The sequence below is a fragment of the Desmodus rotundus genome, chromosome 2 (assembly GCF_022682495.2).
Source record: "Desmodus rotundus isolate HL8 chromosome 2, HLdesRot8A.1, whole genome shotgun sequence".
NCBI lineage: Eukaryota > Metazoa > Chordata > Mammalia > Chiroptera > Phyllostomidae > Desmodus > Desmodus rotundus.
In genome coordinates this window covers 180,458,289-180,485,085 of record NC_071388.1, presented here as the reverse complement: position 1 = coordinate 180,485,085, position 26,797 = coordinate 180,458,289, and the positions used below count along the sequence as shown (strand labels likewise).

The window sequence follows — 26,797 nt, the reverse complement described above, 5'->3', positions numbered from 1 at the left end:
TCTTTTCTTACCATTGGGCATTTTTTTTCTTTTTCAGTTTATTTTGACACTGAGAAGAAAATATATGAAAATGTAAAAAAACTTAGCTTTATGATTGCCAAGTTTTTCTTCCAAACTAAGAAAAGAAACCAGTTGTTGAAAAATATGATGAATGGTATCCTTTGTTTTATTTTCAGCGTAGCACGCAGGGCAGTGCCATTGGCACGGGGCCAAGTTCCCCGGGCAGGAGGCAGCACTGGGCCGAAAGGAGGCCTAGTACTTTGGGGGTGTCAGGTTGGTGGGTCAGGATTTCCTCTCAGCCATCACAAACATCTCTTTCCTCTCTCCCATGCCCACCCCTCCTATCTTGCAGTCACTCGTTGTGTTTTCGGTGCTTGCTACTGGTGAGGATGTCATCTATTTGTAAGAAAATGCCATTGGTACAGTGTGGGGCTTCCAAGCCTTTAAGCTGTGGGTTTCCCAACTTCCACAGCTACTGACTTTATTTAACTGTGGGATCATGTATGGTTGAGGGCAACAGTCAGTTGTTAATGTGTAAGCAAACTCTAGGATTGTTAGCATTTGTCCTCCTTTATTGTTGTCTTGTCACCAAGTGGTTTGGGAGAGCCAAGGAGCAGAGAGCCCAAGTCCTTTGTTCTGCAAGTCAGCCTCAGAGCCGTCCACTTCTGCTCACTCTCTCTCCCCACTAGCCACACGCTGCAATGAAGGGGAGAAGATGGGTGGGAAGCATCACACTTCACTGTCAAGGAAGTGAGGGAAGTGTCTCAGATGCCCTTAAAGCATCCAGATGTTTCCTAAGAAGTTAAGTCTAAAACTGCTACGTGGACATGGGTAAACCGTAGCTCAGTGGAACCTGCGGTACTTTCCCAATTTGGAAGTCCCTTGTGAAAACTCTACATACCTTGAGTGAAGTTTTTAACTAATTTATTATAAATTTAGTTCTCCAGGCTGTTTTCCCCACTGGACTGTGAGCTCTTTGAGAACAGAGGCTGTTTTACTCACCTTGGTAATTCCAATGCCTGGCATCAGAAAATCTTTGTTGAACTAATTAATGTACAAATAACTGATCTCAGAGCGCAGCATTGGGTCACGACTAGACAACTCTCTAGGTAGAAGACAGTTTAATCACTTCTCAGCGACTTGAAGTTTTGTTGCATGGCATTAAGTTACATGAGAAAGTACATTCGAAAGAAGGAACTAGGGAACAGAAAATTTGGCTCACCTGATGTGTGAGGCTGGGGAATGGGGTGGAGACACCAAAATTCTTCATAAGATGGGTAATAAAGTGACTCCAGAGTGCAAACACCCGACTCTTACCTTCCCAAGGCAGTGTCAGCAGAGGGCAAAGTATGAGTCTGAGTGCCTCACACCTTGTCCTGATGCCGTTATTCTCAAATTTAGGCTGTCTGGTTTTTTTTAAGTATATTTTATTGATTATGCTATTACAATTGTCTCATTCCTTTTTCTCCCCTTTATTCCCCTCTACCCTGTACCTCTATTCTCTCCAACATTCCCCGCCCCCCCACCTTAGTTCATGTCCATGCATCGCACATGTAAGTTCTTTGGCTTCTCCAATTTCTATACTGTTCTTAACCTCCCCCTGTGCATTTTGTGCCTACCATTTATGCTTCTTATTCCCTGTATGTTTTCCCCTGTTCTCCTCCCTCCTCCTCCCCACTGATAACACTCCATGTAATCTCCATTTCTGTGATTCTTTTCCTGTTCTAGTTGTTTGCTTAGTTAGTTTTTGTTTTTGTTTTTTTTAGGTTCAGTTGTTGATAGTTGTGAGTTTGTTGTCATTTTACTGTTCATAGTTTTGATCTTCTTTTGCTTAGATAAGTCCCTTTAACATTTCATATAATGAGGGGTTGGTGATGATGAACTCCTTTAACTTGACCTTGTTTGGGAAGCACTTTATCTTCTCTTTCATTCTGAATGATAGCTTTGCTGGATAGAGTACTCTTGGATGTAGGTCTTTGCTTTCCATGATTTTGAATAGTTCTTTCCAGCCCCTTCTTGCCTGTATGGCTTCTTTTGAGAAATCAACTGATAGTCTTGTGGGAACTCCTTTGTAGGTAACTCTCTTGCGACTTTTCAGATTCTCTCTTTATGTTTAATCTTGGGCAGTTTAATTATGATGTGTCTTGGTGTGTTCCTCTTTGGGTCCAACTTGTTTGGGATTCTCTGAGCTTCCTAGACTTGTATGTCTTATTTCCTTCACCAGATTGGGAAAGTTTCTTTCATTATTTTTTCAAATAAGTTTTCAATTTCTTGCTCTTCCTCTTCTCCTTATGGCACTCCTATGATTTGGGTGTTGGAATGTTTCAACTTGTCCCAAAGGTTCCTAAGCCCCTCCTCATTTTCTTGAATTTTTTTCTTCATTCAAATAAAGGAATGCTTATTTCTTCCTTTAGTTCCAAATTATTGATTTGAGTCCTGGTTTCCTTTCTTTCGCTGTTGGTTCCCTGTATATTTTTCTTTATTTCACTCTGTATAGCCTTCACTTCTCCCTTTATTTTGAGTCTGTACTAAATCATTTCTTTGAGTATCCTGATTACAAAACACTGGTGTGTTTTGAACTCTGCATCTGATAGGTTGTCTATCTCCTTGTTGCTTAGTTCTTTTTTTTTGAGTTTTGATCTGTTCTTTCATTTGGACCATATTTCTTTGTCTCAGCATACCTTTTACACTATAAGGGGTGGAGCCTTAGGTATTCACTAGGGCAGGCAACCCACTTCTCTGAGGTGTGGGGCTGTATGTAGGGGAGGGGTCAGAGAGGGAACAGTGCCACTTACTGAACTCTCACCCTGCTTTCAAGAGACTGGCAATTTCTCCCACCACCACAACCCCTACAGGTCTTACAGACAGAGGTTCTGAGGCTTTATTTTGCCCAGGCTGGAAACCTGGGTTGCATGGTCTGTCTCGCTCCCCAGTGGTTCCTCCCAGTTTATCCGCACACAAATGTGGGACTGCCACATCTGCCAGCCTCTGCCTTGCCACGCGTCCTCTCCACCCCGGCTGCCCATCTCTGCCCCTCCTACCAGCCTGGTTGAATGTTTCTTCTTTAACTCCTAGGTTGTCAGACTTCCTTACAGTTCAATTTTCTGGCAGTTTTGGTGGTTTTTTGTTTTTAAATTGGTTGTTTCCTTCTTTTGGTTGTTCAAAGAGGCGAAGCTTATCTACCTATGCCTCCTTCTTGGCCAGAACCCTAGGCTGTCTGTTAAATGCCCCACAATCCACTTGTAAACTCTTCAAGAAAAAATGAAGCCAAGTTCTGTTCTGTGGCCACCAGATTGGAGCTTTTTTCTCCCTGCTTCATTCAGTTAATTGAGCTGTGCTGGAAAGTTCAGTAATTTATTCTGTGGAGTCTTTCTGTACAAACAATCTCAGGCTGAGGGAAGGAGACTTAGCTGAATCTCTCAAACACTTAAAATGCAGAATTCATGTTTTGGAAAACACCAGTGAGTCAGTGTCCTTAAATGTCATCAATAAAAGACAGTCTCCATCAGCTTTCATTAACTGAGCTCAGAGTTGCCTCCTTTTATTGCTTCTCACATGTTTACAGTATCTCATTCTTTCCTTGATTCTGGATTTTCACACCATATGGCCACGTCTTTAAGTCATTTTTCAGCTGCTCTATTAAATAGTAAAATGAGATTCAGAACAGATTTCTTTGATTTTAAAATAGCATTTGGATGTGTGGCTTTTTTGTAAATAAAAAAAGAATTAAAGTACTCAAAAGCATGAAATTTCAGGTATTCTTACTTATACAGTGAAATATGCAGCTTTATACTTACTCTTAGAGTAAATATATGCTTATCTTGTGGAATTTCCCCTACAGTATTATTGATTCATTGATTTTGCATATTGTGGTTCATTTCCACTTAAATAAGATTTAGCCTTTGCTTTTACTAATGAGCATAGATTGAAAATGGAATTGAAAGTATGCCTTTTGTAACTATTCAATATTATATTCCTCATTAGAAATGATTGTTGTAGCTTATGATTAATATATACTACATATCGATAATGCTCTGTTGCTATGGTTGTAGTTATGATTCTGATATTTAATAAAATAAAATGTAGGACTCAGCTATATTTTCCTTTTTGTCTGGAATATTTAGTGGTCGGGTTTTTGAGAAGCTAAAAGAGAGAGAGTTACTGCCAACACTTAGATCCCACAGTGTAGTTTGTCAACGAGGGCTTAAAGCAAAACTCTTGCAATTTAATACAGTTTACTTTGCAAAGGATTAGACATTTAAAAGGCTATGAAATATTTACTGCTCGTTTTCTGAGCCAGAAAAGGCATTTTGGTGTAAGCTGACTTTTTTTTAAGGACAATACTTAAGAAAACTGCTGCATGAACAAATTTTGTGATATGAGTAAATTTTCCATTGATTCAGACTTTAGCAGCATGGACTGTGTCAATCATGATTAATCAGTCTATGAGTATGTGATCCGAAATCTTCAATTATCCATTACAATCTGGACATTGACTAACAGAAATGACTGGCCTGGAGTTGATTGTTTAAAGTTAAAACAAGTGCACTCAACACTCAGAAGGTCAATAGACTCTTAATTGTAATTCAGTGAAGTCAATTTTAAGTAGTATACAGTTTGGGAGTGTTATAAATACAGTTTATATATTATGTTATATTAATTTATTATATATATTTTATTGGATTTATTGAGGTGACATTGGTTAATAAAATTGTATAGGTTTCAGGTGCACAGTTTATATATTTAAATCCAAAGATTTCAGTTGAAGATAAGCCCATTGAATGAGTATATTTTGATTGCTATCAACATTTTTAAGTTTATTATTTAATATGATACATGGGAAGGTAGCAATTTGGAACAACTGTTTTAAATAATTTAGGTAAAATTCTACTTTTCCTGAATTATCCTGGTGTATTTATTGTTTTTATTGTCACTGTGACAAACATCCACAATGTTTTTAAATGGCAGTAACAAAAATTTATTTTTAATCATGTTTGAAATTTTAAAATTACAGTCACCTCTACATGTTCTATTGTATCTTTTTTTTTAAACATAAATCTCTGGAGGAAATTGAAGCTATCTCACAACATGTGCGCCATTTCTAGAACATAAAGATTGTCTTCCAGGCCAAATGAAGAGGGCCGCTTGTTTTCCACAAAGCAAAATCATTACCTAGAAGATTGTGCAGTAGAAAACTATATGGACATGGTGCTTTTTCTTAAAGATGTGGAATGAAGAGAGCAAGCACTTACCCAAACAAGTGAAACAAGGGTGAATGATAATGTCTTGTAGACAGCCCGCTGACAGATGAGAGGGACAGGCATTCCTCAGACTTCGTGTTGTCGTTTTCAGCCTGGCGGTGAGCAGAGCTCTCCTCCTTGGAGGAGATCCAGCAGGGAACTGGGGAGAGGTGCCAGTCTTCCATGTTTCCAGATCATCACCTGGCAGGAGGCAGCTTATTCCTCTCAGAAAAGTATTTGCTCAATAACTATATAGGTTGAGGATCTACTGTGTCGGGTGGCGTTCTAAGAGACAGAGGAGCGAATGGGACAAGGTGCCTGCCCTCAGGGAGCTTGCTTCCTAGTGGCAGCCTACAAGTAAACAAGTAGTAACACTGTCAGTGATGCTCAGTGCCACATAGAAATATAAAGCAGAGTAAGGAGGATGTGGGGTGGGACCTGTTTGCTTTTTTGAAAAATTGGCCAGAGAAGGTCTCATTGATAAAATATCTTTTGAGCAATGATAGGGGGAAAGGACAGAGTGCTGGGAGGGGAAGAAATCAAGGCAGGAGGACAGCTGGAATAAACCAGGCAAGTCCTCATCTCTAGCCACCTTGTGTTCAGCAGTCATGTTTTACACAGCAAGTAAGGAAGAGACACCTTACAAGAGTATTCAGGTCCAAGGGTCCCTTATTCTCTAATAAATGTCATCTGGGAAAAAGCAATTTTATCACCTCCCATTTATGGCAGGGACTGGATTGGGCATTGTGCAGCAGTCCAGGTTGAAATTTTTAGAATGACCTTTTCTCTGATAAGGAATCTGATGCTCAGCTGAAGTTATATGACTTTCTCAGGCCCACATAGCTTTGAATGGTGGAGCCAGCCTGTGACCTCGGGTCAGTCTGACCCCAAGGTCCCGCCTTCAAGATGGTAAAATACCTGGGAAAATGATCACGTGAATAGATTATTAAAATAGCTTCAAAATGTGACAAATATCAATGTTCTTAACTGAGTGAGAAAGGCTGAATTGTCTACTGGGAAAGTCAGAATAGCAAATGGCTACCAACCCCTGCTTGGTTTCCTCTGGCTTTGCTGCTGAAGGCAGCAAGATCGTCCACCACACGGAAGTAGAAATGTGGCTATTACCACGTAAGGTTGGACCCTTTGGGTCCATGGCTTCTTTCTCCCCTCAAACGAAAAATACTTGCTTTGGCCACAATGCTTGTCTCTTTCTCTCTCCTTTTTAACATCTATGTACTTGATTGGGAATGTTGGTTCTTCTCTGCAAATATAGCTAGCCCACTATTAATAAAAGCCACCCAGTTCCTTTAAGCAGGCTTGGATATATATTAAAAATTGGCCAGCTCCCAACTTTTCTATCAGTTCATACTCACATAGATAATATTAATAAGATTAATACCCATTCTTATTCAGCTGGAATTTTACATTTTTTAGTATGTCTGTTATTTTCAATGATGAAACTTAGAGATTTCTCTGTACCTAAGGTACATCAGCCAGGGTACTGATTTTTTTGAACAGCAGGGTGTGGAAAAGTGATCTCTAAGTGGGATAACTAGAGATGCAGATCTTACTCTTTATGTCACTCCTTCCTGCAAGGTTTTGGTCCTACACTTTGAACTAACCTTGCAGAGAAAAAAATGACAACAAAGTGCAGTGCGCATATAACGAGTATCTGTTAAAACACTAGCTCTGGAAAGAAACTGACATTTAATGCAACACGGGAATTTTCTCTGCTTCTTTTACCAGATTCACATTGCAGCTGGCTTCAGGTCTTGGTCGGAGTGCTTGTGAGTTCTTGATGTCAATGCCACATGTTTAGGAGGGAATATCAATCCAGTGGTCATTTAGACCCTCCATTCATGGGTTCTATGCATTTTTAAAATACTGGACTTTATATTTTTAAAATGAAAATGTCTGTATCAAAAAATTGGCTTACAGTTTTAATTGTCATTGTAATCACATGATGCCTAGCTCTGAAGGATGGACAAGATTTTGTGGTGAGGGCTCACAAGGGCAAGATGGCCGAATAACGCACTCAACTAAACTCTGAAACACTCTCATCCCGTCTGTTCTCTAGTTCGTTCGTGGTGATTTTATTATTTTTCTATTGACAATAAACATTCGTACATGTTTTATGTTTCTGTCAGTTGCTTTTCAAGTATATGTTCCCCTTCCCCATTGATTCCCAGACAGTTCGCACCACACGCTCTCAGAGGGTTTCTCTGGAAGACTAGAGAAGAATTAGGCCTTTAGTCATGTCTTGCCTAATTTGCTGTTTTTTTCAGCGTCATGTATTATTTCCATTTCTAACAGTCTCATCATGTTTCTAAGGGAACATGGATACACTTGGAGGCAGTTGGAGATGTTAATTCCACATGTGCGCAGTGGCAATTAGGAACGAGGGCTGTCTCTAGCCGTTGTGTGATTCCAGAAGCATTTGGAAATCATTGTCTTCATGTGTATGTTCCCTAATCCATCTATTAAATACAAATCAGAAAATTAAAAATTTAATAATATGTTTGAGAATACAATGAGGCTCCACAGAGAAGGAGAAAAGGCATGTTTCTTAACTTAACCAGAATGATGGTTAAATTACTTACGTTTAGTACTAGGCTATTTGAAAATTTAGAAAATAGTCCCCATAGTTTCTGTTTAGGATTTTGCTTTGGATACGACATACACGCACATGGAGGAGTTAGCAATTTGAAGTGATGCGTGGGTACAAGAAGGAGATAAATGTGTATGCTGGGCATAAATGGATTGTAGAGATAAGAAATTATCAGAGGGAAATATAATCATTTATGTAGGAAACAGATTACTGAGAAGGGTGAAAATATTAAAGAATGAGAACATGAGCAAGAGCACAGAAATGGGAAATAAGCAATACACAGATGGCTGTGGGGAGGCATGTACGTGGTCAACATTGGAGGTACAAAAAGGAAGGCCCTGGTCTTTGCCCTCAAGGAGCTCACAGCCAAGTTGGGAAAAGAGTATGCAGACCACCCATTAGAGCACCAGTGGTACGTAGATCATAAGAGCAAAGTAATTCTCTGATGGAGGAAGAAAACTTCTTGAGAGAGGAGGTAAAATTTGAAGAATGAGACAGGGACTTTCAGACAAAGGGAATGGCAAATTTAGTTGCCTAGAAGTAAGTCTTTTCATGAGAAGTAATATTCATTGTTTTTTAAAGTCTATCAGTTATTTCTAAATTTACCAAAAGATCTATTACTTTGTGAGACATTCTTGCACAGTTGCTTTGGGACTTCATATTTCAAGGATTTGTGAAAATTGGTAACGATCGTCAAGTATTATAGAAAAATTATCTTTCCAAAATTCCATCTTCAACCATTTTTAAGTTATTTATAAGTTTTTCTTTCTCAACAAAATTCATAATGAAGTATGTTTTTACACATAAAATTGTATAAAGAAAAAAGGCAAAATTCATCATGGAAAACATTTTTATCTATAATTATCTTCTATTGAAATTAACTCACATAAGTGATGTGATTTTTAAAAAATCGACAGTATATACAAATATAGTATCACATATAGTATATAAAATATACTCACATGTATACATACATATGTGTACATATTTGTTTGAAAAGAACACCTTATATTTGCTTGTAGTCTCCCCCTTCACTTTGTACTGTAGCATCAAAAATTTTTCTTTATATGATTAGTCCTTTGAAAATTACAGTCATCAAAGTAAACAAAAATAGATGGACTTGACCATATAATGTTATATGGATTAAACATAAATTTCATATTATGTACAGTGGCACTATTAAATGTGTTAATACAACACATAAAATGACCAATTCTCTTTAAATTTTAGTGTTTAGCATATTTGTTTTGATTGTACGTGTGGGAGCTGTGAGAACAGCTCTGCAAAAATACTTTGCAAGTTACCATAGTGACTGAATTGTGGTGCTTTATAATGTTGTCTTTCCCCTGGGTCTTAATTCAGTTGCATGGTTTTTCAATCACAATCTAATAGGTGACATTTACATTCTATTTTTTAAAATTGTACACCCACATATAGGCGTAAAACTCTACATAAATGTATAATTTTTCTCTTTTTCTCTTTCTCCCAGAAAAGGGATGCTGGGCTCCCACATCCCTTTTCTCCTCATTTTAATAAACTATATTAACAAATGCTATGTCGTCTTTCATTTTTTCACCATTTTCATACAATTATGTACAGACCTATATATGCATGTACAAGAATAAAGCAGGATTTTATGGAAACCCTTCCAAATTAATTGATATATACTAGTTATGTATTTTTAATGGCTACTTAATATTTCTACTGTGAATGGGCCATAATTTATTCAACTACTTTGTTTCTATTTTTCTACCGTGAGTGGTGCTTCAATAGACATCATTATACACGTGTCCTAATTTACCGATGGTAGTTTTATTTCTATGGGATAGGTTCCAAGAAGTTGGGATTGCAGGGTCAAGAAGTATGTTATATAGTTTAAATTTTTATGGAAGTTACCATGTAACTTTCCAAAAGGACTGAAACACATTACATTCATACCTCTCAATATTTGCCAGTGTCTTTTACACACACCCCTGCAGTCAATAAGTGTTATAATTCTCTTTAGTTTTTTAAACATTCTAAAGTATATTTTATTGATTATGCTATTACAGTTGTCCCATTCTTTTTACTCCCTTTTATCCACCTCTGCCCTGAACCCCCTCTCCTACCAGCATTCCCCCCCCTTAATTCATGTCCAAGGGTCGTACATATAAGTTATTTGGCTTCTCCATTTCCCACAACTGTTCTTAACCTCCCCCTGTCTATTTTGTGCCTACCAATTAAGCTTCTCATTCCCTGTACCTTTCCCCCATTCTCCCCCCTCCCCTTCCCTGCTGATAACCCTCCATGTGATCTCCATTTCTGTGATTCTCTTCCTGTTCTAGTTGTTTGCTTAGTTTGTTTTTGTTTTTTTAGGTCCAGTTGATGGTTGTGAGTTTGTTGTCATTTTACTGTTCAGTTTTGATCTTTTTCTTAGATAAAAATATTTCATCTAAGAACATTGTAACATTTCATATAATAAAGGCTTGGTGATGATGAACTCCTTTAACTTGACCTTGTCTGGGAAGCACTTTATCTGCCCTTCCATTCTAAATGATAGCTTTGCTGGATACAGTACTCTTGGATGTAGGTCCTTGCCTTTCATGACTTCAAATACTTCTTTCTAGCCCCTTCTTGCCTGCAAGGTTTCTTTTGAGAAATGAGCTGATAGTCTTGTGGGAACTCCTTTGTAGGTAACTCTCTTGCTGCTTTAAGATTCTCTATGTTTAATCTTGGGCAGTTTAATTATGATGTGTCTTGCTTGGTGTGTTCCTCTTGGGTCCAAATTGTTTGGGACTCTCTGAGCTTCCTGGACTTATATGTTTGTTTCCTTCACCAGATTAGGGAAGTTTTCTTTCATTGTTTTTTCATATGAGCTCCCAATTTCTTGCTCTTTCTCTTCTTCTTCTCCTTTTTTTTTTGTCTCCCCTATGATTCGGATATTGGAACATTTAAAGTTGCCCCAGAGGTTCCCAAGCCTCTCCTCATTTTTTTGAGTTCTTGTTTCTTCATTCAAATAAAGGAATGTTTATTTCTTTCTTTTGTTCCAAATAGTTGATTTGAGTCCTGGTTTCCTTCCCTTCACTATTGGTGTATTTTTCTTTATTTCACATTGTATAGCCTTCACTTCTCCCTTTATTCTGTGTCCATACTCAGTCATTTCTGTGAGCATCCTGATTACCAGTGTTTCGAACACTGCATCTGATAGGTTGACTATTTCTTTGTCTCTTACTTCTTTTTCTGGAGTTTTGATCTGTTCTTTCATTTGGGCCATATTTCTTTGTCTCCTCGTTTTGGCAGCCTCCCTGTGTTTGTTTCTGTGCATTAGGTGGAGCTGCTTTGACTCCCTGTCTTAGTAGTGTGCCCTATTGTAGAAAAGCGCACCTGTTCAGTTGTATGGGGTGGAGCCTTAGGCAATCACCAGGGCAGGGCAACCCATGTCACCAGCTCTGTTGCTCTCTGTGGGGGAGGGCTCACAGAGGGGACAATGCTGGCCTGGCCTCTGGAATTTTGCACGGGAGGAAGCTATCTCTAGGCACTCACACTTCACTTTCTCCCCATTTGCTTCTGGTGCCTTTCCAGCTGTTGTCGCAGAGGATGTGGTTTGTGTGAATCCTAAGTCCGCTGGGGGCCCTTTAAGAGGAGTCTCTCAAGACTCCCTCCGTTTCTTCTGCTGCTCTAACCCCCACTGGTTTTTATAGCCAGAAGTTATGGGGACTTGTCTTCCTGGTGCTGGAACCCTGGGTTGAGTGGTCTGGACCGGGGCTGGTATTCCCTCATTCCTGAGGTATTCCTCCCATTTTTCATCCACCACATGTGGATGTGGGACCGCCAGTTCCTGTCTCCGTACCTCTCTGCACCATTCTGCATCTCCATGCATCTCCGTGCCTTTCAGTGTCTCTGCCCCTTCTTCCCATCTGGACGTTTGTGGCTTCTTTAAATCCTTGGTTGTTGGACTCCCACACAGGTTGATTTTTTGACAGTTCTGGGTGATATTTGTTTTGTAGTCCAGTTGTATTTTTTGCTATAGTTGTGTGCAGAGTTGAGGTGTATTTACCTATGCCTCCATCTTGACCACGAGTCTATTTTTGTAAAGATTTTATTTATTCACTTTCCATCCACTCACTCCTGCCAGGCCCCGTCCTGGTCTCTCTTGTCTTCCTCCCTCTCCATGCTCCCTGGCGCACCCTTCCTCATGGTTATTATTTTAATTTGCATGTTCCTATTTGTGAATCTGTTGGTTGGCAATTTGGATGAGTTTAGAGAATATGTTTATTTGAAAATTATATTTAAGAATTGCCTATTTATATCCTTGTCCACTTATTAGATTTTTGTTTTTTAAAAATCAAATTGTGAGATCTCTTTGTATATTATAGCTGATGCAAACCTGTTTTTCTATATCCATCATTTGTCTTTTGTTTTTCAGGTTTTTTATGCTATGTACAACTTAAAAATCTTTTTTACAAAGCCCTTCAAAAATACTTTAACATAAAATCATCTAACCCCTTTTCCTACTTCCCCTGAACAAAGCCTTGTTGAAATCCTAGTTAGAATGGAATGTGTTTATATAATTGACATTTTAATGAAGTTAAGTCTTATCAACAAAGAGACTAGAATGTTCTTCCACTAGTCAGACCTTATCTGAAATCTTGCCATTGTCTTAATATCCTGTGTCTGTCTTGGAAAATTTATTCTTAGTATCTTATCATTGCTACTGTAAATATAACATTTTTTATTTCTATGTACCTAAATGGAGAAAATAGATTGATATTTAGATATTTATCTTATATCCAGCCATCTTACCAATTTTGTTAATTCTAAAGGCTATTTTTTCACTTGCATTTCTCAAAAGCTTCGTGGTTGTGCATTAATATTACCAACAAAATACAGTTTTATACAATATCTTCCATTGTCTATGCCAGCTGTTTTATTTTCTTCAAAAATCCCTGAGACAGTATTAAATAATAACGAAGACACTGAGCATATCTGTTAAGTTTCTAATTTTGGTTAAGAAGGTTGCAGTATTTTACCATTTAGGGTAATATGTGCTCTTGTTTTTTTTTAATAAATACTCTGTGTTGTAAGTTTATTTTATTTCTATTATTCTTAGAGTTGTTATAATTGGAGATGACTGCTTAGTCATATCCAATAGCATTTGGCATTTATTAATATTTTTAATGATTTTCCTTTAATATGATAGATTTACTACTATTAAACTACTTTGCATTCCTTGAATATATCACCCTCAGTCATATTAACTACTCCTTTGGCACATTGATTCTATTTTTGCTAATATAATATTTATAATTTTATGTATATTCATAGTGAAATTGACACATAGTTAAAAAATCTTATATTACTCTTGTTAATAGGTTTTTATATTAAGGTTATGTCTCTTTATCAAGTAAACTCCACAACTCTCCATTTTTTGCTATAGTCTGGAATAATTTGAATAAGTTTGCGAGTATAATTGTTCAAAGATAAGGTGAAACCATATTGCTCTGGTAACTTTTTCAGAATGATGCCTCTTTTCATATTCAAGTTTCACTTCTTTTTAGGTTGATTTTGGTGATTTATATTCAGTTAGGAAATCATCTATTTCCTCTAGATTTTCAAATTTGTTTTTGATGAAATTACATCATAGTATTTTTATAATTTCTAGTTTCTTTAGGTTCATTTTGTGGTTATTTTCCCAGTTTTTTAAAATAAGGGCCACTTAATTCTTTTATTTTTAGCCTTTTTCCTGTAAAAACAAATAATTTAAGGCAATAAATTTTCCTCTGCAAAGATCTTGCTGTATCTCACAGGTTTTTATTATCTAAAGAGTTCCTAATTTCTCTTTTTAATATTCAGGGCTTATTTAAGAGAGCATTTTTTAGATTTCCAAGTTGTTAAGATGATTTTGGTCATTCTTTAATTTTACTCTCTTCTGGTCATAGAGTATGCCCTGTTAAAATTTCTACTTAAAAAATCTGTTTCCCAAGAGTTCTTCTCTTTCCCTTCCCTTCCTCTAGAGTACAGATACAGCCTCTGCCTCATGCCAAAGCAGAGAGATCCTTGGGGAGGGCTAAGCAACAAGCTAGAAAGAACCTGGTCCCTGAATAAATATATGGAAAAAGCCACATTCCTTCCAGGACCTCTCCCTATTATGTGAGAGAAAAATAAGCTACTGTGGGGTTTTTTTTCAGCCTTTTCTTTGTATCCCAATTTTATTTATTTGTGCTCTGATATGTTTTTTATTTTGTTTTTTAAAATATTTTTTAATTATTTTTTTATTGTTCAAATACAGTTGTCTCCACTTTCCCCCCAACCCCAGCCATCCCCACCTCCCCTGCCTGATCCCACCCCTCCCTTGATTTTGTCCATGTGTCCTTTATAGTAGTTCCTGAAAACCCTTCCCCCTTCCCCCCCATTATCCCCTCCCACCTCCCCTCTGGTTACTGTCAGTTTGTTCTTAATTTCAATGTCTCTGGTTATATTTTGTTTGTTTTTTTCTTTTGTTGGTTAAGTTCCACTTATAGGTGAGATCATATGGTATTTGTCTTTCACTACCTGGCTTATCTCACTTAGCATAATGCTCTCCAGTTCCATCCATGCTGTCGTAAAGGGTTGGAGCTCCTTCTTTCTTTGTCACTGTAGGCTCAGGTGGTTTTGTGATCCTCAGAATCTAGTTAGACATTTTATTATCTGGAGAAATTGTGTCACTGCCAAATCAGAAAAATATAAAAGTAAATGGCCTTTAGGGCTGGTGGGAATATATGTAAATAACTTAAAAGCCAAAAAAGTGATGCGGCAACTGGGACACGGTGTAAGTGACACCCTCTTTTAATGTTCCGGACTCGCCATTATAGACCTCAGACAAGGCGGGAGGCAGACTGTTGCTGTCCCAGAGGAGAACTGGGACAGTGTTCACACCTGTGGCCATGACACACCCAAAGTCGGGTGTGACACAGAACTGTTTAGGGTGTCGTCATTGCTCTGCTGGTGACTGAGCAGCACTAACTCCAGTCACATGAATTGCTGCTATTAATAGCTAAAACTTCATAAAAATGTAATTTGAAATAATATCTACAGATTATGAGTAAAAGCACTACAACTTGTCTGTAACATTTCAGAGGCCCTTATAGGAAGAAAAGTATCTGGCGATATATAATAATGCAAATCACTCACGTTTGATATCTGTGAAAACACCCCGGAATATGCTCTAACCAAGTGGCGAATGAAGCAGCGTGCAGAACTCCATTTAGGGAAGATGAAAGGATTAATAGTGCTGAGCGGTGAACTTTGACACTCATTTATGTAGTTGGGAAACCCTAAAATGAATAGCATTAAGTATTAATTCTTCTTCTTCATTTTTGTTCAAATGAATATCAGACTTCTCCAGCAGTTCTAGTTAACTGGGCATGTGAGTCCTGTGTGTTCTAACTATGCTCTGGCTGCGACTCCCTGCCTGATGTCGTAGTGGACACTGTGGTGAACCACTCACATCCCTCTTTCCAGAAACCCTCATTTCCAAGCTGCTCGGACAACTGGTTGCTTGCAGATGAGTTTCTTCCCGGGAATCGCCCCCAGACAAAGGGAGAGAGCCTGCACAACGACTGGTTGATGTGTAGTAAAAAACCCTGGCCTCCTTGTCTCTGTCAGAGCAACTCTGAGGGAGCGTCACAGCTGCCATTCACCAGTGGACCAGCGGGGGCCCCTATTGCCACTGCATTGCATTTAAAGTCCTTCTGCCTAATCCTGCTTCCTTTACCCCTGATAGGTGCTGTTTCTGAGAGTACTCCTCCAAAGATATCCACATGCAATCCCAGAGTCTCAGAGTTGGTTTCCCAAGGAACGCAGTCTACAACAGGGATTTTGGGGCTGATCACGTGCTGCTGGTTGGCAGTGAGGACCTCCATCACTGGCATTAGATGAATAGTGATGGTCCCTGGCATACAGTTTCGGTGCAATTCATAAACTTTACCTGGTGGTGAGCAGGGAATCAGTACGTGTAGACCAGAATGCACTGGTGGAGGAGTGTCTCAGGCATGTGAGAGGACTAACTGTAAGGATTTGGGAATCAGATAGCTGTTGCTGGGAGCCATTGATACATTGGAGCAAGACAAGTTTGAGGGTAATTATGCCCCCCAAAGGCCTACAAGGTAGCATACAATGACATTCTCATATCCTGTAATTAAGGGCAAAAGAGGCTAAGGATCAGGTCCTGAACTTAATTATAAAGGCAGTGAAGCATCAACAAAGATTCAGTTCTCAACCTTGGGAGGTTGGCTACACTGAGGTTAGGACCCCGACTGGAAAAGAATAGGTCCCTGAGCCTTGGAATGGGGACATGTGGGACGGTGCACTCAATGATCTTGAGTCCCCAGATTCATCTGCGCTGTAGAGGCCTGCAGAAGTGTCCCACTCCCTGCCAGTGGCTGGCATGGCCTTCCTGACTGAACATGGTGCAGAGTCTTTGGCAGCACAATGCGTACCTCACTGAGCATGTACCCTGCTGGCCCACGGGCCGCCAGACCAGTAACTCGGTGATTTACAGCACAACTTGGCTAGTGAAGTGCTGGGCCTGCTATGAGAGGAGAGGAATTGTACCGCAAAGGTGCTGCAGGACCAGCTAACCTGCTTCTGGACAGTTGTTCTGCTAATGTGTGACAAAGCCCCAGGCTCTAGCATCAGTTTGGTCCAAAAGAGAAACATGGATTGGAATTATGTGTGTGGATGTGGGTGATGGAAGCATCTTCCTTACAAAATGATTCCTCCAAGCCTAGATAATTGGCAAGAACCCTTATAGAATTGTCCAGTACATTTGGGAAGTTTATATTCCTTGGCATACCAATATGTCTTCTAGAATGTTTCGCTTCAACTTCATAGTTCTAGTCTTGAAATTTTACTTGAGTGAACATCAATAAAGTCTCTTGCTCAGCTAATAGCTAACTTACAAAAAATTTATTCCCCATGTAACTATGACTTGAATATACTAGTGCATATTTCAGTTGGCCTTCTCTGAAATAAGAAGGAAGGCAGTGCTGTGTTAAGTCTTTGTTTTACTGTCAATGTCTGTTCCTGTGAACTCAGAGAGGTACCTTTTAAGACTGAACAAAGTTTTCAATTGTAATCTGATTGAAAAGTACATGACCAAGTGCTCCTTTTTAGCAAAAAAGGCCTTGTGATGATTACTCACGTGAACTGACAGGGGCCACCCCGGGCCATCATACAAATGTGCTTCCTAGGTCACTGCCGTCAATAGAAGTCGTTTGCCTGTCACAAGAATTTGCAATTACATGAGAATGTCATCATTCCAGGAAACTATAAAGCAATGAACATGTTTATTTTCAGCCGCAAAGGAAAAAAATATCCTGAGAACCAGATTTCCTTGGCAGTTTGAAGCATTTATTAGAAAATCTGTAATTTCTTTTGGTAATCCCACACTCAGTGGGCATCCCCTTTACTGGATGTATGTCAAGCCTGGAGAATTATATGGTACATTCTGAACTTGCTTTGCTGGGAAAATAAGACTCATGACTTAATTTAGAGGCTTGTTTGAGTTCACCACCCCCTGGCTCCCTCGAAGGCGGAAATAATGTCTTGTGATGGCTTAAAGGAGCCTGAAGTGCTCTCAGGTATCCTAGACACTGGGAAGGGGGGACACCGAAATGTAACACTGGTATTTCACCTTAAGTAACATCTAGTACAGAAAAGTTCTCTGCAAAGTTAGAGACTATTTGGGACCTTTCTGGGTAATCCCACTGGGTGGAGATTATTTTTCTGCGTTTCTACTGTTTTTATTTCTTATTCTTCCTCACCTAGAAATATACTGGCTTTCAGGTGGTGGCTCCTTTGAATTTGCCCCCAATATGGAGAGAATAAGAATCCCTGATGTGTTAGGGAAATAAGGCCGAGCTCCTCTCTAAACCTAGGAGTGTGCTGCCGGCCATGTGCCAGTTGCTGTGACTGACGTCTTGGGTTCCTCCCCATCGTGCATGGTGGTGTGGCTCCAGACAGACTTCGGTATCTGCAGTTTTAACCCATTAGGTCTTAAACCTACTGTGGTTAATATTTCTTCCTCTTGGTTCACTACCTCTATTATTACATTTTCTTGCCTATTCAATGAAAAATTTGCATTTCCTTCATAACAGAGTCTCTTTTTTTTAGTGTGAAATTGCTGAGATCTTTTAAGCTTCATCTACCTTTCTTCCCCTTTCACCCCACATCTAGAACTCATGAGAAGAAAGTCTGATGCTACCTCCTTTGGTGCTCGAGGGAGGTGCAAACTACACAAACCGCTGCCTGTGTGTGGGAACACTCGCCCAGGCCTCAGCCCCTCGCCGCTGTAAACACCCAAGCCAGGCCCTTTTGCAAACTCTCTTAAGCCATTTTTACATCTGTTTTGGAATTTCCATACTCTCCCAGAAAACTTTATAATGTGAGTATGACTAGGCCACAGTATTGAGATATTTTGTCAAACATTATTCTAAATGTTTATTTATAAAGGTATTTTTAAATTAAATTATCAGTAAGCTTTGATTAAATCAGATTCTCTTGCCTAATGTGGGTGGGCCTCATCCAATCAAAGGACAGCTTTAGTAGAAAAAGACTGATCTCCCTCGAAGAAGGAATCCTGCGGGAAGAGCACCTTCAGATGTGAACTGTGCCATCAACTTTTCCCCGGGTCTCCAGCCTGCCAGCCCACCCGGCAGGTTGAAGCTTGTAGTCGCAGTCAGTGGAATGTCGAGCACTTGGAGCCAAGGAGGTGCTTACTGGAACGCAGCAAGCTAATCTCAGCAAGGGCAGCTCTTTTTAAAAAAATATATATTTTATTGATTTTGCTATTGCAGTTGTCCCAATTTCCCCCTTTTCCCCCTTCCACCCAGTACCCACTTTTTCCTCCAGGAATCCCCCCTTTAGTTTGTGTCCATGGTTCATGTATATAAGGTCTTTGGCTTCTCCATTTCCTACACTGTTCTTAACATTCCCCACCTATTCTGTAACTACCTATTTGCACTTCTTAATCCCTGCACCTTTTTCCCCATTCTCTTCTTTCCTCCAACTCATAACCCTTCAAGTGATCTCCATTATGTATGATGCTGTTTCTGTTTTGCCTGTTTGCTTAGTTTGTTTTTTAGATTCAATTGTTGATAGTTGTGAATTTATTGCCATTTTAATGTTCATAGTTTTGATCTTCTTCTTTTTCTTAGATAAGTCCCTGTAACATTTCATATATTAATAGCTTGGTGATGATGAACTCCTTTAGCTTTACCTTGTCTGGGAAGCACTTTATCTGCCCTTCAATTCTAAATGAGATCTGTGCTGGATAGAGTAATCTAGGTTGTAGGTCCTTGCTTTTCATACCTGTGAATACTTCCTGCCAGTCCTGTCTAGCCTGCAAAGTGTCTTTTGAGAAATCAGCTGACAGTCCTATGGGAACTCCTTTGTAGGTAATTATCTGCTTTTCTCTTGCTGCTACTAAAATTTTCTCTGTATCTTTAACCTTTAGCATTTTAATTATGATGTGTTTTGGTGTGGGCCTCTTTGCATCCATCTTGTTTGGGACTGTCTGCTTCCTGGACTTGCATGTCTATTTCCTTCACCAAATTAGGGAGTTTTCTTTCATTATTTTTTCAAACAGAGTTCCAATTTCTCACTCTTTCTCTTCTCCTTCTGGTGCCCCTTGATTTGAATGTTGGTACATTTGAAGTTGTCCCAGAGGCTGCTTACCCTATTCTTGTTTTTGTTGGATTCTTTTTTCTTCTTGCTGTTCTGGTTGAATGTTTTTTCCTTCCTTGTGTTATACTTCCAGACCTGGAGAAAGACCCTCGGTCTCTAGGAGAGGGATCCCGCAACACCATGGCCAGTGTTTATGGCAATGGCTCATCTGTATTTTTCCCAAAGGGATCTGTAGCCATTTACTCATGGGTACTTACTAAACCCTCACCATGTGCCATGGCTTGACCACATGAGCCCTGCTCTCTGGGACTCTGCAGGAAAAACAAGAGTTAAGTGCTCTAAAAGAGGAAGTCCAAGGTGTTACAAGATGATTTCATTATTCTAAGTCTGTTGCTTTAATTGTAGGCGGTATTCTTTTAAGATCTAAATGATATAAAACATTTCTTCCCAACAAGAATACTGTGACCGTTGCTTCATCATTGGGAAGTGCAGAAATGTTCTGTAGCCTGGAATTCACAAAGAATCTTGTCATTTAATGAGCTAAATGGCCATGCATAATACATTTAAATTATAACTTACACTTTTCTCATTTAGCATTTGTTTGTGTTCTTTTATACCATAAGAAATTAATGAGGCTGAGAGTCTTAACCCGTGTTTTATGTATTTAAAATAATTATGATTAAAGGCCTTTTACACATGTGTATTTATCATGAATTCTTGTTCAAAGAACTATTTTTCATGGTTCAAGAAGCAAAATTAATTTAAATCGGCAGCTAATGCACAGTTTGCAGTTCCATGAGTGAACTGGATGCTGCTGACATTTTTATGTGGAGCCTCCTTTAATGCAGTAAAAAGTGTGGCACTCAGTGGTGTGTCTAATGTAGGAAGAGGTGGAACACTCGTCTGAAATGCTCACTGCAGTGTTCCAGCTCATGTCCCGGGCCGTGGCGTTCCATTGTCTTCAGATTTCTGTGGTTCTGAAGTTGACTTGTGTGATTAAACTCAATTGTATCTTCAAGTGCTACAGTATCTTGACATTTGTGTCCAGTTAAAATCCAGGTCACTAATGCACACACCTTTCATTCCCCATCAGACATCAGAGTGGGAGTAAGCTCACTGTGGCTTGTCCAGGACCTCTGGCACGTGGCAGTCTGAGGATTGAGAGGGGGTCGGCTCTTCCTCTCTGCACGCACCACGAGATTGCATTGGGTCTGACTATTCAGACCCCAGTGTTCCACCACTAAGGGGCTGGATTCACAGCCAAGGAGGAGCCCACAGCCCTGTGGGTTTTCCCTGTGAGTGCACCTGTGGGCAGCCAGGTGCTCCTTGTAGGACACAGTGTGTAATCATGAGTATTTTAAATGTGGGTAGCTGATCCCTTTTCTACTCAGCATATAGCTGCGAGTGAAGTTGCAGACAGTGGCCAAAATACCCTTTGTGGTAGCCTGCATTTATCTGAGAATATTGAGGTAAAGAGACACAGGGCTGTGTTCTCCCCTTCACAGATGTGCAGAGCAGAATGAACTCTGTCTTTGTGTGGGTGGTGAATTTTTAAAGTGGTAGATGCAGGGGTACTGCACAAATTGGTCACAGCTCTGTTGGGGGGCTCAGGCAAATTTTATTTCACTAAGAGGAATGAATATGTGCTGTTTTTGCAAGGGAAGAAATACACTAAGGATCCAGGTATATTTGGCCACTGAGACGTGAAGGCACTAAAACCTGGTGTCAGTAGCAGCACAGAGTGTTCTAAAAACATTTCTGGCTTTGGGCCTCAGCTTTGCCGTCTACTCACTGTGAGATATTGGGCTGTTATGTTACCTCTAAGCTGCAGTGTTTGCATCACCACAATAGGGAGATTGGGCCAGATTATCTCCTAAATTCCTTCCCACTCTGTCTGTGATCCTCTGACATTCTCTTAAGATTGTGGGTGAATAGGCATTCATACTTCCTATTGAGAGAAGGAGTGGCGTCTGCAGTCCAAGGAAGACGTCGCCGGGTGCCCACTACTCAGCCGACGCAGGATATATGCAAGGTGCATTTTCAACTGAACTGGCGATGCTGAGGATGTAGAAGACCCTTCACCCTGCTGCCCATTTAATTCTGATCATTTGTGGGAGAGGGGAGTATATGATATTCTTGTGGCAGCATAAGATCTTGGTATTAAGAATTTTCCTGCATGCAAATATATGAACCAAATAACAATGCAATCCTTTATATAGGATTTATGTTGGTTTTTAAGAATTCACAACTTTCAGAATATATCCTGGTTTCGACATGATTCATCCTGATGTTTTACAACTTCTTTCTATCCTTTCAGAGGTCGAGCTCCGTGGCAAATGCACTGAGTGAAATGCAAGGCTTTCCACTGCATGCCCCACCTAACATCTGCTTACCCAGCCGGATAATGGGCCAAATGTTACACACACACACACACACACACACACACACACACTCACGTGTTTCAGGTTAAACAGAAACTTCAATATTGTCAATTCATTGAGAGATTCCTTAGTTTGGAAATATCCTTTTAATTCATCAAAATAAAATTTGGGCAGAACTTACCTGGAGGTTTTAAAAGTTAGATGATGCAAATGTTAATGAATACAGTCCTTTCATTGTCCTACAGGGTTGACTGTACCAATGGGTGACCACCTGACCCAGCTTTCTCAGAGGCAGTGGGGCTGTATCATGGGAATGTGATGCAGGCTGACCCCTTGCTCGGTGGTTAGGATCTGAGAACAGAGATGCTGAATGAATGACCGGACTGCAAGGGCTTCCAGACCCCGAGTTTCCAGGACTTCTGGCTGGGACTCAGTGTGGAAAAATCTGATTTTCTAGAACTTGTTGTTTCATAAAGATTAAAAATTTTAATTGTTGTAGAAAATCATTTTGACTTTACACACTTCTCACCTCTGACTCTAGCATTGTCATCTCAATCAAATGTAACTATTTTACATTGGGCCTTTTGATAACTAAATCTTATATATATCAAAATTGTATTGATCTGCAAACTTAGTACCAACCTGAAATATTGGTTTGTTTTCTCTTCCCTCCCCCTACTCCAATAACTACAAATATTAAATATTTTAAAGGCCTTTTCTTATGTTGGTCCCCATACATTTCAGTCAATCATTATTGTCTAGACACCAAAAGAAAGTCAGAAACCATTGCTGGAAGTGAAAACTCTTTAGGGATTTTTATTCAATAATAGAGCAATTAAACAGGACATATTATTGAGTAATAGAAAGTACTTTCTTTACAGTCGGCAGACTTAGCGGACGCATCATTAACCTTCAAGTCAACACTTAAGTTCAGGGCCACATAGACTGTGAAAGTACCGTTTTGTACGTGGATACAGTATCTTTCTTTGGAAAATACTTAACACTTGAAGTAGAAAATGAAGTACTGAATTTCATATTAAAGCTACAGTTTAGCATGTTGTGATTATCTACATAGCTATGCTACCTGAATTAGCAGGAACAAAACTATGGAAGTATAACAACAATCCTGCTCATTTAATCGAAAGATACATCCTGAAGCCCTTACGGAATTCTGATCTGCCCTAGTTCAAGGCCACAGCTCATGTCAAAGGATGCTGGACGTTTCTGTCCATAGGCCAATGTGGTAAGGCCATGGCAATTCTGTTTACACTTTGTTCAGCCTGTCGACTTTGTTAGGTAATCTTCACAAAAAGTTTATTTGGTGGGGGGCAGGGTACATGTTCTTTAAAAATTCATGCATACAATGGAGCTCTTTTTTTTTAAGATTTTATTTTTATTTATATTTAGAGAGAGAGGAAGGGAAGGAGGGAAACATCAATGTGCGGTTGCCTTTCATGTGCCCCCTACTGGGGACCTGGCCTACAACCCAGGCATGTGCCCTGACTGGGAATCGAACTGGCGACCCTTTGCTTCACAGGCCCACACTCAATCCACTGAGCTACACCATCCAGGGCTGAAGCTCTTAATATTGTTAAAACTGTGCTGTTTCAAAAATCACACATTTTTTTACTGCATGAAGTTTTAAATTTAAATTTGTACTAATAATGCTAGCATCGCACCAACGGCATTTCCAGCTACTAGACATTTAAGGAGGGTGTCATGTAGGCCCTGCGCAGGTTGTCTCTACTTTGTTGAGCGATGGGAATCAAGGCATGAGGGGAGCTGCATAGGGAGAGAAGCTATACTGATTGACAGGAGAGAAGACCTGTAGCTGTGCGTGTGTGTGGTGAGTGTGCATGTGTGTACGTGCACCTGTGAGTAGGAGGAACAATGAGTGGCTCAGGACAGAGGATGAGAAGGAGAGCCGGTGGTGAGGCCAGAGAGCCTCGGTGGGCTGAAGTCTTAGGGAAGACAGAGAAGAGATGCCATGTGGTTGTAGTGTCCCAGTGGAATTTCCTTTTCGTCTCCTTTTCAAGAGACTGATGGAAAAACACGTTATTATTTTTAAAATTGATCTACTCTTAGGGACGTTCGAGCAGAAGGCACAGAGTGTATGAGCATTCTGCCCCAACACACCCGCAGCCTCTCCCACTACCAACCTGTGCACCAGAGCGGAGCATTCCGGACAGTCGCGACCCTGCTCTGACTCACCACTGCCACCCTCAGTCCTTCGTTTCCTCGTTTCCGTTAGGGTCCACTCTCGGTGTGGCACGTTGTGTGGGTTTGGACGTGTGTGTGATGCCATGTACCCACCTGTAGAGTACTGTGCAGAGTAGTTTCCACTGCCTTAAGAATCCTCTGTGCTCTGCAGTACTATTCATCACTCATGTGACTATTTAATGCTTGTTGCTGTTGAATGTTTGGGGACTGTATCTTGCTGACCTGGGTGTTGACATGAGAAAAAGGAGTCCTGACTGCATGCAGGTTCTAGGTGTGGGCCACTTCCCCACGAGTGACACTAAGGCACATGGTGGGGCCTCAGACCACGCACAAACCTGTCCTTAGGAGACAGCGTCCCCGGGACTGAGCGTCCGGGTCAGAGAAGCCTCAGGGCTGGGCCTGGTCGGGTCTGAGTGCTGGCGAGCGGGAATGGGGAAGGCGAGCGACAAGCAAGAGCTAATGGGCATGGCACAGGGTCGTTGAAGGTCCCACTATGACACAGAGCGGTCGTAATAGAAGGTGCACTGGATTCCAGGTTTCATGTGCCTGGGCCCACAGGGGACATTTTTTAAGGCATTCACAGTAAGTTTTCTTCTAGTAAAAATAAATGGCAGACAGCCACCTCTGGGCCCTGGAAAGGGATAGCTTTCAATACCTCTGAGTGTCAAGTGACAATAAAATCCCTCTCCTATGTCCCACACTTACTTAGTAAGTCAGCTTATGAGAGAGAGTGGAGAGAATCTGGCCAAACAACCAATCTGCATCATGAATGTAGACATGTCAGAACGTGTGCGAAGCTAAGGCCCTGGTGAGTGTCAGCACGGTGAGAGGCTGGGTTTAAGCTAAGTGGCATGTGGCACAGTGGCCAAGAGAGAGTCCCTGAAGCCAAGGTGCCTGGGTCAGAACCCAGGTCTGCCGCTTTGTCATCTGTGCAACTTTGGGCAGGTTACATAACTTCGTTGTGCCGCAGTTTTTTCCACGTGTAGAACGGGGAAGTAATAGTGCTTGCCTCGGAGGGTTTGGGGAGGATAAAATGAAGCACAATTCATAATTTAATGATGTTTTAGTGGTGTCTATCCATTTGGACATGGCCTGGCACAGAGTGTGTGCCCGGGCAGTATTTAATACATGCTTCAACCTTGGCACTTAGTGGATGAGGAAAAGTTTTTTAGACATAATTTACTTCAAATTTTCACAGGGGTTTCTCCAGTCTGACCATTAAACCTTGTATTCATGAAGTCACTGGTGCTGGAGATTTTGAGATTACTCTCAGCATTGCATGAGGCTACTAAGGAGTGGTCTGTCTGTTCAGACCTTTAGGTTGCCCCATCCCTAGGTTCACCAAAAACAAGTGAGAGTCCAGGCAGATGCACGCAGGGAACAGAAGTGGACAGTGGAGGGCTGGGGGAAGGTAAGGGGGGAGCTGGAAGGAGCCATTATTTCTTCTATAAAGACCCTCGGTGAAATCTTCAGTTAGTGGGGGGCTACTGTAAAAAAACCTCCTTTTCCCTCCCACCTTGTAAGAGCGTATAAGATTTCTTTTGTAGCTTTAAGGATGTAGATCACCCACATTGCAGGCGGCTCTGCAAGCTCAGTACAAACTACAAGTCATGCCTGGGGGCGGGGAGAGTGCAAACCTTCCAAAGTCTGATGGAGCACCCAGCAGTGAGCCTGGTTTTCCTGCTGGGTCGGTGGAATCCGCCTCGTTCGTGAGGGCGAAGCCCTGGAAATCACGGGAGTGTTCTCACCCCTGCAGGATGTCTCCATGACTGTGGTGGCTTAGACCTGGATGGGCCCTCAGCGGTGCTTCTTGGTTAGAAGACGCTGATGTGTTATGACTTAGGACTGGTTGTGCTGAGAAATGCCTCTCTCACATCTTCACTTTTCCAGTGCCCCCTTTGTGAGTTCAGCCTGCACCTAATGACTGTTATATGATCTCTCGAAATGATATTACAGAGCAGAAAATATTAAAGTGGACCCCAAATATGTTCATTTATGTTAAAATGAAACCTTGCATTTTATAGGAATGACATTACACTTTATAGTTTTCATAATTTTATGTTATCTCATTTAGTTATATATAACATATAAGATGAAATGTGTCATATACAAATGCACAGTTATATGATATGATATGATATATATAAATCTGACACAAGCAGATTTTTTCTTATCCCTATTATACGGATGGGGCACTTGAAAATTAAAGAGTGTATAATATCACACAAGAAAGGGTAACGTTGTAAAAACTCATTTAGTCATTTGATTATTTACTTATTCATTAAATACCCGCTTCTTCCCTGAACCAGGAACAGTACCAAGTTCTGGGAAGATACAGAACAGATCAAAAAGACCCCATTTCTCCTGGAGCTTACAATTCAGTGGAGGGAAGGTCGTCATTAAAGACAGCTGAGAGATACATGAGACAGTAAGAGGTGTGAAGAAGAAAGTAAAATGCGTGATGGGGTGGAGTGACTTTGGGTTGGATGTGCGGGAAGCCTCTCTGAGGAGATGACAGATATCTGAGGCTTGAGGAGGTCGGAGCCCTCCACGTGAAGACCATGGGCCTGAGCATGCTGCGTGAAGGGAAGGGAAAGGACGAAGTCCTGAAGACAGAACTCAGCTGGGCGCCTGAGGAATGGAAAGGAAGAAGCTGGTGTGGCTGGAATGTTGTGGATGAGGATGTCGGGGTTGGAGATTTTACC

General features: G+C 40.5%; 1 protein-coding gene across 4 annotated transcripts in view; it reads left to right on the top strand.

Annotated features, from left to right (window-relative positions):
- Positions 1–26,591, top strand: part of FTCDNL1 (formiminotransferase cyclodeaminase N-terminal like) — a 72,622-nt gene extending 46,031 nt beyond the window's left edge. Inside the window, exon 6 of one of the 4 annotated variants that reach the window (XM_053918915.2) lies at positions 26,402–26,591. In XM_053918915.2, the coding sequence (XP_053774890.1) occupies positions 26,402–26,505 (104 nt within the window). In that variant the 3' untranslated portion in view covers positions 26,506–26,591. Of the gene's footprint in view, positions 1–6,986; positions 10,126–18,042; positions 18,631–22,117; positions 23,731–26,401 lie in introns of those variants that run through there. The other 3 variants (XM_053918916.2, XM_053918914.2, XM_053918918.2) reach the window with 3 other exon arrangements.
- Positions 26,592–26,797: the final 206 nt, after the last annotated feature.